This window comes from Chenopodium album, chromosome 23 (assembly GCF_948465745.1).
Source record: "Chenopodium album chromosome 23, dcCheAlbu1.1, whole genome shotgun sequence".
NCBI lineage: Eukaryota > Viridiplantae > Streptophyta > Magnoliopsida > Caryophyllales > Amaranthaceae > Chenopodium > Chenopodium album.
Window position 1 is genome coordinate 38,587,790 of NC_137856.1, and position 14,601 is coordinate 38,602,390.

A 14,601-nucleotide genomic window follows, 5' to 3' on the forward strand; every position below is an offset into this window, starting at 1 on the left:
CTGTTTACCAAGCATAGCATCGTTAAAAACACTCATATCCCGAAAGCCAAGACCACCAAGACTTTTTGGAGAACAAAGAGCGTCCCAATTAATCCAATGAACTTTCCGACGATTGTTAGTGTGCCCCCACCAGAACCTAGCCGTTAAGGCTCGAATTTCATCAATGACCCCTTGAGGAATCTTATAGACACCCATAATATACGTCGGGATGGCTTGAATAACAGATTTTATCAGAGTTTCCTTGCCCGCACGAGACAAAAGCTTCTCCTTCCAACCCTGCAACTTTTTCCAAATCCTCTCCTTAAGAGCTGTAAAAACAGATTTTTTCGATCTTCCAACAATGGTCGGGATGCCAAGATATTTACCATGAGAATCAACTTGCTTCATTTTCAAAAATTCAGCAAGTTCCTTTTGCATAGAGAGACTCACACCTTTGCTAAAAGAGACTTCCGATTTTTCATAATTAATTTTTTGCCCGGAAGCTGCTTCATAACTGTTGAGAATTTCAACTATCTTTGAGCATTCCTCTCGGTTGGCTCTAGCAAAAAGCAAGCTGTCATCTGCAAAGAAGAGGTGAGAAATGACAGGACCATTACGACTCGCTTTGGCCCCATGAATCTTCCTATCTGCAACAGCTTTCGAAATGAGTCCAGAAAAGGCATCTGCAATCATGATAAAAAGGTATGGAGAGAGGGGATCCCCCTGTCTCAGACCTCTAGCAGGCTTGACATCACCACAAACAGCACCATTGATAATAAAAGAGTACGAAACAGTTGAAACACAGCTCATAACAACACTAACCCAACTCTCTGCAAACCCCATCCTCCGAAGAAGAGACTCAAGAAAATGCCACTTTACCCTGTCATATGCCTTACTCATGTCAAGTTTCAGAGCAATAGTACCATTACGACCAGTGCTTCTCTTTTTCATAGAATGAAAAAGCTCAAGAGCAATAAGAGCGTTATCAGTGATTAACCTCCCGGGAACAAAGGCACTCTGATTTTCCGAGATTACTCCCGGAAGAATCGTTTTGAGTCTCATAACTATCGCTTTCGACGCAATTTTATACAAAACATTACAGAGAGCTATAGGACGAAATTCAGACATAGATCGGGGAGAATCTACCTTCGGGATTAGTGCAATGTTGGTGCGATTGACAGTTGCCGGAGAAGTTCTACCATGAAGGATATTGCACACAAAATTTGAGATATCATCACCAATGATGTGCCAGAATTTCTGGTAAAAAATGGCATGAATTCCGTCGGGGCCCGGAGCCTTGCAAGGATGCATTTCACAAATCGCAGCATAAATCTCATCCTTGGTATAGGGTCGAAGCAGCTTAGCATTGTCATCGTGAGTAATAGACTGGGAAATCACCTCAAGTACCTCGTCACTTCTCAAACTTGGGTCAGCATTTGAAGAAAAAAGGTCAGAGTAAAAGCTTTGGACAATTTCTTCGAAGTAATCCTCATCAGAGCACCACACACCTCTATTTATATATAAAGTTTAATCAGATTTTACATTTGTCTAAAAAGTGTTCCTTGGATTTCTAAAAAAAAAATTAATTCATAGAAACTTGTTAAGTTATAAAATAGTTTGACTGACCACTATTTAACCTGATAAGTGTTCACAAGTCACAACTATTCATAAACACTTGTTAAGTTACATAAACATGTTGACCATTGCATTTGGATAGAAAAGCTTTTACACCCCTTCCTCCTATTCCCCCCCCCCCCTCCCTAATTTTTTTTTTTTTTTTTAAAAAAAATTTATAAGTGTTCAACAAAAAAACATACTCATTTTTAATGGAGTATATCACTATATTGTTAAAAGAAAATATGGTATTCTTTGACCATGTGGATGTGAGGAAAACAAAGACAAAATCGTTTGAAACTTTGAAACCATAAAATTGTTAAATTATTGTTATATTGTAACAACATATGTTGTCTAGCATTCAGTACCCTGTGGAGTAGCAAAAAAACAAAAACAAAAAAAAAAAAAAAAAAAAAAAAATAGCTCAAAAAAAGCTCACTCTTTTTTTTTTACTCCGTATTGTTTTTTCCTTTTTTTTTTTAAGAAACAAGCTCACCCTATTTAATACTCCGTAATTTAGAGATATTTGGGTTGATATTCCTTTTATCTTTTAAGGCCGGTTCACATTTACTTAATTTCAGTTCAGTTCAATTCAGTTCAGCTCCAATCAGTTCAGTTCAGTTCCAATCAGTTCAGCTCTTAATTTCCCTCTCACATAAAATATTCATTTCAGCTCAATTCAGTTCAGTTCAGTTCAGTTCAGTTCCAATCAGTTCAGTTCAGTTCAGTTCAGTTCAGCTCAATTCAGTAAATATGAACAGGCCCTAAGTATGTACAAACTTGAATTATTTTAATGAAATAAGATTGGGGAGAAGAATGAAGTATGTGTAGAATGTACTTGCAACCATGCATGTATTTGCACTGAAATAAGCTTAGAATAATTTTATCTTAATCCAATGATGTCCTAAGAGATGAGTATCGATAATTCGAGTGACGTACCTAGCTACTTGCCATTTTATAATACAAGTATATATGATTCAAACAAAAATTGCCAACGTTATGTTGAAGTGCATGTACTATTGTCAGTTAATATATATGAAGGGCCTGTTTACATTTACTTAATTTCAGTTCATTCCATTTCAGTCCAGTTCAGTTCAGCTCTTAATTTTCCTCTCTCATAAAATATTCAGTTCAGTTCAGTGTCAATCAGTTCAGTTCAGCTCCAATCAGTTCAGTTCAGCTCAGTTCAATAAATGTGAACACGCCCGAAATATTCAACATTATTTTGTAATTTAATTAAAGAGAACGCAAAATATATTAATTATCTAATTTGGTATAGATCACATTTTTGTATTGTTTAAAAGCAAATAGTCTTATCATTGACTGAAATAACTTCTACATCTATAGGTACAAATTCAAAACATCCTTCTAATGATCTAATCTATCAGACTTCAAGACAACCATAAGAAATTCCTTTCTTATTTCATTTTGGCTGCTTCATATAATCCAAAGTTTTTACGTAACTTCTTAATTACCACTTTATTATTAGATTCAGTTGACATTCACCCAATTCATTAAAATACAATATATTGTACGTAAACATCATCAAACTAATTCCATTATGTCAATTACTAAATGTTTAATTTGCTTATGATTAGCACTAGTATAGTTGATTAAGATCGAACATTATGATAGTATTTTTTACTCTATCTTCTTATCTGAACCGTTAATTAAATAATAACTTGCATCAAATCCATTGAATGATGTACTAAAAAGTGATGGGATAAGAACAATCTAAACCATGGATTCTTCTATTCTACGTACACACACTCCCTAATTCGCCAGTGTACATATATAAATTTTAGAAAGAATATATGCTTATACAAAAAGCTTATTATATAATAAAATTATAACTACAAGTTGTCAACTTCAACACAGTCAATCCATTGAAAAATTGGAAAGTGTTTGTCAAAAACGTCACATTGCTACTTTCTCTTTCTACTAGCAATCATATACTTCTACAAGAGATAGTTCCGTGATCGCAATGGTTGAATGACTATGCTCATTTTTGTTCCACTCTTATTTGGAAAAATATGTTTTAAGGTAAAATCTTACATCATTTGTAGAATTAGGTCATCTTTGTTAGATTCACCGAGATATAAATCCTTTCACAGTAAACAAATAGTTCTCTTTTTAAAATAGTGTTCATAAAAAGAAATATTCGTGTACTTTTCTTTTTAAATAAGTCTTACATCATCTTTTACTTATTTTTTGAGAGTTGAAAGGAGAGTAATTCTACCTCTTGTTTCCTTATAATATAACGAAAAACTCGTATCAGTTAAGCTAAAATTATGACTTACATAAAATAATTAATAACATATTCTTGAAATTAAGACCATTAAGGGAAACAAATGGATCGAAACTTTTACTACTAGATCATATCTTGCTTAGTGAAAATACTAATAGATGATATATTCAAATATTCATTAAAAATTAACTTATTGTCGGTGATCAACTGATCACCCTATGTCAAAAGATATAAAAGAGAGACATGTACAGTAATTTATTTATTTTTTGTGATTGCAAACTGCTCTCAGCTTCGACTAAAAGCAGAGACAAACAAAAATCAAAGAATCAACAAAATGTTACGAGTTTGTGCGATTCCATCGTCACTTGAGTTGCAATTCTTCCAAAAGTTCCTTAAAAAAGCTTTAAGACCTGGTCTTAAATTCTATGTCCTTCCAAAATCGTGCACTAAAACTATTTTTTGGTTGTAGACAAAAAACAAGCCGACACTATCTTTAAAGCTGAAATTTTAATGTCAAAAGATTATTCAAGTATTTAGTGAGACAACCTCGTATAAATTCTGACCAGTTACTATGAGTAGTTAACCTATCCTAGTACTACAATAGTGTGATCAAGAAACGGCAAAAGTTTTATGTTGGCTTTTAGGCATTCTATGATGACTTGTTGAGTGATGATGGATCTGACCTATGGACTAAAACTGGCCTAAAACCAAGTTTGAAATGATAGGCCCAAGATTAGAGTTCAATTTTTATGCGCAAATGGCCAGATTGGCTAAGTCGTTTATACTCCCTCCGTCCCTAAATTACATTCCTCTTTCTCTCTATTATGTGAGGAATAAATGCTAGAAACAGGAATGTAATTTAGGGACGGAGGGAGTATACAATATCATGAATGAACTGATTCGGCTAACCCTGAAATCAATCTAAATCCAGATCAACCTAGCAATACAGTAATACACCTACCTCATGGGTTAGGTTCGTATAGATTTTCCTACGTATACAATCCAGTAGTGGCACTATGATGAAAAGATCAAGTTACAAATGTAGCTATCAGATTTATTATATCGAACAATGCTGATCATCCCTCAGAGTAACAACCCTCTTCAATTACAATAAGACAGTATAAACCAGACCAAGTAAATGTTACAGTACATGCCTAACCATTTTCTAACAATTAGAGGCTGAAACACTAATCTAAATCATACCCTGATTAAGTCTTTATGTCAGTAACAGGATTTCTATCCTCAGATGCAGATGGGGCATCATCAGATCTCTCTACTTTCTCTACTCCACTCATCTCATTGAAACTTCTTTTCTTTGAAGCAGAAGCCTCGTCCTGTTCTTTCTCCTGTTGCTGTGCCTCACTGGTTGAAGCAGGATACAAAGGAGGTTCACGGCCACTTAATCGGCAAAAGACTTTCTCAACATTTTCGCTAATTTCCTTCCCCAAACCATTATCATCTAAAATTAAATCCCACACTGATTTAGAGGCCTTCTCAAGCACAGGGGCTCTGCCAAAACAAGGAGACAATGTTTACAAACAGCTGGCACAAGATGGACTATTATCAACAGGTTAAGACAGTTAACCAGCATTTATCAAAATACAAGAGCAAAGAGATCATCACTAACAGAGCTAAAAGTTTCTGTGCTGCAGTATTTTGACACTAGAATATGTTGCCAACAAAATTTCAAAGGAAACCAATTACCATATAGAAACATTGAATAATTAGCCCATATCGCATAGGACAGAATGCTCAAATAGCCTTGATAATTGTGAAAATTACAGGTCAACAGTTACTTCACTAGTATTCAAGCTATTTGAAGCTGAACCTTATTATTCCTAGGGGCTGTTTGGTTTCAGGATTGCAAGAAGAGATTTTTGTCTCAATGGTCTTCCATGTAGGTTGTTTGGTTTTGCCCTCCACTTTCCTTACAACTAAGGCCATTGTTACCCTTCAGGCCCTCACCAGAACCACCACTCTGCTATTCTGGTCTCCATTGCCTTGTCCCACATTCGCATCACCCTACTCTTTGTTAGTCCACAACAGTTACCATACCCCTCTTTCACCCTGAAATCCTGTATCACCCACCAGAAGTCCATAACACAACCAACACCTCTCTCTCACCCATAAGCCCCATCCGATACGGCTTCCCTACTACTCCTAATAAATAACTCCTATCTGTTACTAAGGTGGTTCACCCCAATCACCAAAGGTCGTGTTTAAGGCAGGTCAAAGCTCAAAAGAGTAAAGAGACAACAAGGGAAGGCAGTTGGGTGGCAGCAAGCCACTGTGACAAACAGATGCAATGACTGATTCACTGCAGCAACAATTGAAGATAGATAAGCAGCAGAGGAGCAGCATTGTCAGTTGGGCAGAAAGAGTGAGGAAAATGGTGGTCTACAGATGAGAAAGAACTGAAGCCAAGAGGAGGTTGTGGCATTGATGGAGAGGATGAACAAGTGTGTTGAAATCCAGGAAGGGAGCTGAGAAAGATTGGAATGGTTGGAAATTTGGTATCATAAAGGAATTTAAAGTTTCTTACCACCTTTCCATCTAAACAAAATTAATAATGGGGAGGTGAATATGAGCTATTTTTACCTGAATTTTTAATACTCACAAAACTCAAATTTTTAAATCTAATTCAGGTGAATATGAGCTATTTACAACTTGTGAAAGTAGACATCCTCGTAGAAATAACTCCCTTTCCCGATGACCAAAGCTGCTCTTAAAAAACTAAAAAGCAACGACCATCAGGATTAGCATTACAACTTACTCAAGCTCCTGTCGAAGAGAATCAAAAAGCTCCCTTTTGGTCTGCTTTTCTGCTCCAGGTGTGTTGAGAACCTTGCTTTGTTCCACCATTGTTATTGTTGTTTTCTTTAACTCCTCCTGTTAGAGAATATATATTCGTCAATCCCCATTACCCCATATAAAAAGGGAAACATTAATAATGATAATAACCCCCATATAGAAAGGGAAGCTTTAATAATGATGATAAGATCACGAGCAAAGAGTCATGAAGTGTATAAGCTATCATCTAAACCATATGATTTACAAGTATTACGACCATTGGAAAGGGAAACTAAGTCAGGATCCTTTGCTCAAAGTCTCTTACCCAAGGAGTGTACAATTTCACAAAAACTCCAAGGAGTCATAGATCCCAATAATATGCGGGTTATTAGATGGCAAACCCAAGGCACCACCCATCCAATCATCTCAAGCAAAGCAAGATCCAAAACACATAAAAAAGAAAGAAAAAAAAGGCAGATAACAAAATGGTGATCTTCGGATACACTTTTATTAGTTAGCCACAACTCAATCTTTCGAAATGCCTAAATGTAACGTCAAACAATCCATCTACTTGGCCATGCATCCATTGATTCCCTCCTTTAATTACTTTCAGCAGATTAAACCATGCCAAATTGTAGTTCTAACACAAAAACAATCATCTAGCTTCTACCATATACAACCTAACATGATCATGGAAACCACCAATCCAGCTAAATAAGCTCATTATCATATTCTAGTACACAAAAAACCTTTCGAAAACAGCGGTGCAGCGAATCATTGTTAATGAAAACCCAAGCATCATAACAAAACAAACATGATTCCTCACAAAAGTTAAAAATAAAAAGGGGGTTCTTGACAATTAGAGGTTCACTTACATTAGCTTTAAGCTGACTGATAATCTTCAACCTCAAAGCGTCAATAGTACCATCATTCATCAAAGACTCCAAAACATCATTCGGGGTAATTACAGAAGATGATTCCATTATCTAATTTTCAGCTGAATCTTTAATTAGCACCCCTGAAATTGATATAATGTAATACAATTGATCAACAATAAAATTCATAAATTTACACAAAATTTAAGTAATTTTGTTCCCCTGTAATTTCTTATTTGGGTTAAGACTATGATAATCTAGGTGTAAACATTAAATCTATCTAATTTTTACGATTCGAATTTCAGCCCTAACTTCTGAAATTGAAGAAAAATTAGTCTAGATTTTAAAATAATGTAATCTATTGTAAAAGAAACTAGGGTTACCTTTGAAGAAGAGAGAAAAATTGGAATATTGCTGCTGCCGTACGCCGGAGGAGATTGCAGGTCAGCCTGAAGAAAACAAGCAAAAGGAGTGCTCTTTCCCCTTTTAATGCTCGCGCTGAAGGTTCAATTTTTTTACCACTCAGTATTTTTTTTTTTTTTATTACTATACCTTTTTTTTTTTCACAAACACTTGTACTTATACGTGGCTCATCACACAGGTTATTTATCTAGGAGAACTCGATCGGTTAAGGGTTGATTGGAAAGGGTTATTTATTCAAAGGATACTTGGTTAGTCAAGGGTTACTTAATCAAGAGGTAATCAATTAGGGATACTTTTACTCAGAAAATGCTCTAATTGATTGAAGCCCCCAGAATTAGTAACACTTGTCCAACTTAATAACCCCTAAATAAAGATCTATTCTGATTTACTAAACTGAGCTAAACTGAAATAAACTAAACTGAACTGAACTAATTAGAGTTGAACTGAACTGAACTGAATAAAGCTGAACTGAATTGTTTGCGAGAGAAGAAAATCCGAAACTGAACTAGTGAACAGAACTGAACTGATTGGAGCTAAACAGAACTGAACCGAAATTATGCCGGAGAGAACAAGCCCTAGCCTCGACCTCACGAAAAAAACACCGTTTTTTTATTTACTGTATTAGTAAGGGCCCACTTATGAGATTAAGGCTTTGTTTGATTGATGGATTGGTTTTATTAACTAAGAAGGAAAAAAAATCTAGTTGGAGGATAAAAAAAAAAAAAAAAAAAAAAGGTCTTATTTGTGCTTCCCTTTTGGAGCTCATTTCTTTTACGGTTGCACACTTCTCTCCTCCGTTGAACCGTACTCTGAATCCTCCATTGAAGTAGCTTCTAAGCTTTCTCTCCTCGATCGAACCGGCTTCTCAGCTTTCTTTTCTTCATTCAAGCACTTCTGAGGTAAGATGTTTTTTTCTCTTTATTTAGATCATTGAAATCAATTTCACAATCTAGGGTTTATCGTCAATTTAGGGTTCTTCTAAGGTAGACTATTGAACTGACAATTACAATGACTGAAGTTAGGACAGATTATAACGAGCAATTTTGTTGCTAGAATTTTGATGTGTGCACTATACATTGATATTCTTAATGCAAGCAGAGTTTTTTTGTGTGCACTATACATTGATATTCTTAATGCAAGCAGAATTATTTTGTGAGCCTATTTGATAATTGAATCAAATTTGGTTGCGAATATGCTGCAGGCCTTTGATTATAACCCTTTAATGGTAGAGCTAAACAATGAAAATGGACCTGAGCCCAGGGCAGGCGCCCCGGCTCAGGGACGGGCCTTCGCCGAAGAGGCGAAGGATCCATTGAGAGATGTAGAGTGGAAAAACATGAGTACTACCAATGATAAGGTGGAAAATGGCCAACCAATTACGAAAAAACGGCTTCCGAAGAAGATTAGGCAGATCCCAGAATGTTATTTCCTTCCCAGGAAATCTATACCCTCTGCAATTGCATTTTATGGATCCTTTATTGTAGCTGGAGTTGGTGCTGGCATGCTTTGGGAAGTTTGGATCAACAAGAAAGTTAAAGGTATGGAATTTGTTGCGATTATCTTGCAATGTATTATGTATGAATGCATATCTTTGTGTTTTTCTGTATAGTAGATTACATTACAATAAATAGTTGCATAATAAGTTTTCAAAAATAATAGTTGCATAATAAAAGTGAATTTGATTGTGATCATGGTTGAGGGTCGTCTAATGAATGCACGGTTGATATTATGGTATTGTTCTATGACTCGATGATGTATGATGGAACCACTCATTTGCTTTTGCTCTCTATAGGTAAATGAGATGAAGTTGTTGTTCAATTCCAATGGAGTTGAATGAGTTGGTTGGTAATAAGTTTGGATAATAATAATTATAGGGTTTAGTCAAATGGTTTGTTATAATGTTTGTGATTCTTATTTACTCCTTATAAAGTAGCACTTTGTTGTTGGCTTGTTGCTTTTGGTATCAAGGGTTATGCTTCTTCATTGCTGATTGGTAAGGTTATGTAATTTTAACTGACGACTCTCTCTATCTTATCTCGGGTGGCTCTTTGTGGCATTGGGGTAATGTTGATGTAGATGTTGAGCTTGCAATGAGATGAATATGGTTATAAATCCTACAAGTTTGCTTCCTCGTGACTTTTAATATTTTATTATCCTAAATCCTAGAAGCCTTGGATTATTAAGTTTGTTCACCTCTGCAGATACTCCTTGTATATTGCTGCACTCTTATAGACACAAATTATGAAAATTTGTTTGGCGTAAAACTATGAAACTGATTTTACTACTGGAACTCATGAATTGCTGCTTAAATTTCACTTTTGTCTTTCGTGGTGCTCCTTGTTATCTCTGTAAAGTGATTTTCTTACATCTGAAATCAACTCTTTGAAATCATCGCAGAGGATGGAGGTATTATCTGGGAGTTCAACAAATGAAGCAAGAGAGAATCGGTTGTCCCCATCACATTTATGTAGGCCTTTTCTTGTCTAACTGAATAGTTCCCAACTCGGAACGGGTTGTGCATAAAAGTTTTATGATTTTGCTTTGAATTACAAAAGTTTTTTGGTTTTCTTTTTCCCTTTCATTCTATTTGCTGTTTGCTTTCTTGTCAATATGGTTCACACTGCCTAGTTGATGAAGGTTTGGTCGATTTAAAGTGTTGTAGACATTTTAGCTCAATGGATATGATAAGGAGAGTGTAATTGTATGACTGCCATGCGTGATCCATTAATGCAGAAACAGATCTCATGTGGACTTATAATTTTTCTTGTACTGTTCAGGCTATCTGTACTCTGTATGGGTCCTTTTCGGAGAACATTGTAGGTACAAAACTTGATGAATCTGTACTGTGTAAAGTTTAGGCAATAATCAACTATCATTCATCTGTTTTTATGTCAAAGGTGCTGGAACTTCAGGTTTGTGGTCTATTGCCATCAGTGTTTTGCCTTCATCATCCTTATGCTGCTGTCAATGCTCTTTTGGAGTGTATATTTTGTGCAAATTTAGTACTGCTAAGTGCTAACACTAGAGTTTCCAGCCTCTTGCTTGTCTTTTGGAAGCCTCTTGCTTATCTTTTGGAAGATATTGACAGTTATTTTTATACTTAGGTTTTGATAAACTTCAATTTCTCAATATTAAAGATATGAGATGGAGTAATCAATGTCAGAATATACATATGTGTGATTCCATATTGATATTACTCCTCCGTTTCATAATAATTGCAACACTTTCCCTTTTCATCCGTTTTGTAATAATTTTCATCAGTTTTGTAATAATTGCACCTTCTTTTATAAGAACCTACTATTTACGTAGTATTAGTATTTTTTTATTTATTATTATTTTTTTTTACTATTTTTCTCCCCTATTATCCTTACACTACTGTTTTTTTTTTTTATATTATTATTTCTCTTTCCTAATATTTAAATATAATCTTTTGCTTTTCGGCCTAGAGGATTGGCCAATTTCTTAGTTTGATTTTCTGGCTCAAATCTATCTTCTTTCCATCAGAAATTGGAGAAGGATGAGCTACTCAACACCCATGCACCCAACATCTCGAAATTTGACTAGTCATTGGAGTAGAACTAAATATTGATTGGGGTGCAAGTGTGCAACATACGAAATGACGTTCCAGTTTAGTGTCAATAAATACTCGCTAATGACATGTGTTACACCTCAATGAATAGTTTGTGGTGTTTCAGCGATTAGTCAAAATTCTGAGATTTGGGTGCATCCACCCTATAATTTAGGGTATTAAAGCCAAAGTTGCCCATAATTTATTATGGGGCCGTTTGGTAATTGGCTTTTTGCCTAATTTTTAGCTTTTGACTTTTTAGTTTGGTTAGACAGTAAAAAAAATATGTTTGGTAATTGACTTTTTTGTTGGCTTTTAAGCTTGTTTTTATGACAAAAGCTAGTCGGAATAGCTTTTTCTATTGGCTTTTGACTTGTTGGCCCACTGCCCCCACTTTATCACTAATAAATAGTTAACAACCATTAATAATCTTACCAACCTTTGTAAGTAGTTAGTTTAACCAACTAACGTATCAATTCATACAGATAATGCTTTCAGCTAGTCGAACAAGCAAAGCCACGACTAATCACTGATTGCCAAACAATCCCTATATCTTTCATCTGAAAATGTCAAAGAAATCTGAATTTTCTCTCCTCTTTCTCAATCTTTAAATCTAAGATAAAATTGAGTTCTTAATTAAAAAAATAAATCTCTTAAAACTAGATTTTAAAATTTAGGCTGCCAATACTAAAACGAAGATAGAATTTTCCCAATGACTGTAAACAGTTGGTACAAATTTATCATCATCAATAAGTAGGGACAAATGTTTAAATCGTCTACGATTCTAGAATAACCGTGAGTTTTACTAGTCGTGAATAATAAAAGTCGCTTTCTTGTAGTGCAGCACGGTACTCCAAGTAGTCATTTAGCCACCATTATCCTAAATTCCTAATTATCTATCTACTCGTACTAATTGTTCTTTATGTTTGGCCTTAACACACTTATCATTATTGCTCTTTTGTCGTTGTGCTTGGTGGGTCTCTATTACGTATTACCCCTTACCATTCTCCTTATTTTATCACATCATTCACATGTCTATATTCTCTCAATTAGTTAATGCTAATCCCTTTTTCTCCACATATTTTTTATTTTCTTTTTTTATTTTTTTTTGTTCTTTTTAGTTGAGATAAACAATGAATAAAAGTTTTCTATTTCGAGAAAACACCAAAAGCAGAAACAAAAGGAAAGAGAGGGTTAGTTTACTCGATCATTTTAACCTTTGAATTCATTTATAACTTTACAAATTTAATACTCCGTAATATTTATTTAACTTTATTTTGGAAAATAATTGTCGTTATTTGATAATTAAGATATTAGTTTATTAATGGAAAAATCTACCAACGAGAAACAGCGAACTACCTACGTACAAGGTGGGGCCACTTGTGGTGAAAACGATTGCACAACCACTATAAGGTGGCGCCACCAACAACATAATTCAACCAAAAAATTAAGATAAGACCAAAAAAAAAAAAAAAAAAAAAAAAGCTAATTTATTCTGATAATATATGAATTTAGCAAATTGAATTGGGGCTTTCATTATGTGAAGCAAAATGATGTAAATGGACTAATTATGAATATTTTTTCCAAAATAACTTACTTTCACTTGATCACCATTTAAATGGAGATTGAGCTTGAATTGAAGATGATAAATACAAAAAAGATGAGTAAATAATATTAAATAGTAATACATGCAGAAAAAATAATTACATAAAAAATTATAAATTAGGAAATAAAATAAGGATGTGTTTGTAATTGCCTAATTGATATGTTAATGAAGCCATTGCCTCACAAAAAATTCTGGAAACTCTTAAAAAAAAGAAAAAAAAAAAAAAAAGGACTAAGAACGTCAACAAAATGCTAAAAATCTCATACTTGTATTACATTTTGTGTCCTAAAAAGTTACTTATTTGTCCAAGTAATTAGTCTAATAATTATGGACCATCAGAATTTGAAACTTGAAAAAAAATGATTCCAAATTCCCACATCTTTACTCTGTTTACTACTCCGTAATTTACTACTCCCTCCGTAATTTACTACTCGTATGTTCAATCAATGTTCCTCGATTATCTTTAGAAGTTCCAAAGGTACGAGTCTTGGTAAAGTGAAGCATCATAAGTGTCCTCGGCCACATGACTAGCGTAATCAAAATTATTATTTGACTGATGTTGTGTTGCAAAAAAATCACCCCCGGTAAAATCATCAAACCCGGTAAAATATCCGAAATCCGACACGTAATTACCCGACCCGAGTGCATTACTCAAACTTAACTGATCTTGAAATGACGCTTCTACCCCTGCCACCTCAAAATTACTTGTACTTGTATAACTATTATAACCATCCATTTGAGCCGTTGTTGTTGTCGTCGTCGTTGTTGCTCCATCCGACATAGATGGTGATGAGTATGACAACGCCTCACCCGATTCCTCCACCATCGGATTCTCCTCATTTGTCGAGTTATTAGCGAATCTAGAGGCCGCAACTTGGATCTCAGACGGAGTCATTGATCGTCCTCCAACTATGTCAGGTGGATTCTCAGGAAAATTAAAGTTAGCGGACTTGCCACGTAAACAAAATTGTGCCGCGTCAAATGCACGTGCTGCTTTTTCTGCCGTATCATACGAGCCTAACCAAATCCTCTCCCGACTGTTAGGGAGACGGATTTCCGACACCCATTTACCCCACTTCCTCTTGCGTACACCCTTGTACTTGACTGAATTTGTATTGGTATTATCATTTGGTTGGTACTCCGGCGATTTCTTGACCATTTTTTGAAATAAATTTGTAGGATTGAGTTGAGAATTGAGAGTGTAACGTATGTTAGTTGGATGATAAGAGTGATGCAAATAAGGTGGTTATATATATGTGTGTGTTTTGAGAGGAGATAAGTCAACACATTAAAAAGAAGCGTGTTGGTCAACGGGGGGAGATGACTCGCACGTGGACAAGGGATTAGTGAATACGGGAAATTATACGCGGTTGATTTGAATTTCTGATTGTGCTAAATAAATAAGAACCACGTGATAGTGATTTTATTGTTTAAATAATGACTAAAATAATTATACATTTGCCACGTGTATGGTATAGTGATGTAGCACTATCTTGGA

At 35.0% G+C, this 14,601-nt stretch overlaps 2 protein-coding genes and 1 long non-coding RNA gene across 3 annotated transcripts; 1 reads left to right on the top strand and 2 right to left on the bottom strand.

Annotated features, from left to right (window-relative positions):
• Window positions 1-4,857: 4,857 nt before the first annotated feature.
• Window positions 4,858-7,961, bottom strand: LOC145609079 (uncharacterized). Its single transcript, XM_081664643.1, has 4 exons — window positions 7,890-7,961; window positions 7,507-7,649; window positions 6,615-6,730; window positions 4,858-5,350 (listed from the first exon to the last, which is right to left on the bottom strand). The coding sequence occupies exons 2-4, from the start codon at window positions 7,612-7,614 to the stop codon at window positions 5,050-5,052; spliced, it is 525 nt and encodes a 174-aa protein (XP_081520769.1). The 5' UTR covers window positions 7,615-7,649; window positions 7,890-7,961; the 3' UTR covers window positions 4,858-5,049.
• Window positions 7,962-8,701: 740 nt separating this feature from the next.
• Window positions 8,702-11,336, top strand: LOC145609158 (uncharacterized). Its single transcript, XR_014105985.1, has 3 exons — window positions 8,702-8,828; window positions 9,131-9,467; window positions 10,327-11,336. It is a non-coding gene; the product is annotated as an uncharacterized LOC145609158 (long non-coding RNA).
• Window positions 11,337-13,335: 1,999 nt separating this feature from the next.
• On the bottom strand, window positions 13,336-14,305 carry LOC145609063 (uncharacterized). The gene has a single exon (XM_081664633.1). The coding sequence runs from the start codon at window positions 14,260-14,262 to the stop codon at window positions 13,567-13,569; it is 696 nt and encodes a 231-aa protein (XP_081520759.1). The 5' UTR covers window positions 14,263-14,305; the 3' UTR covers window positions 13,336-13,566.
• Window positions 14,306-14,601: the final 296 nt, after the last annotated feature.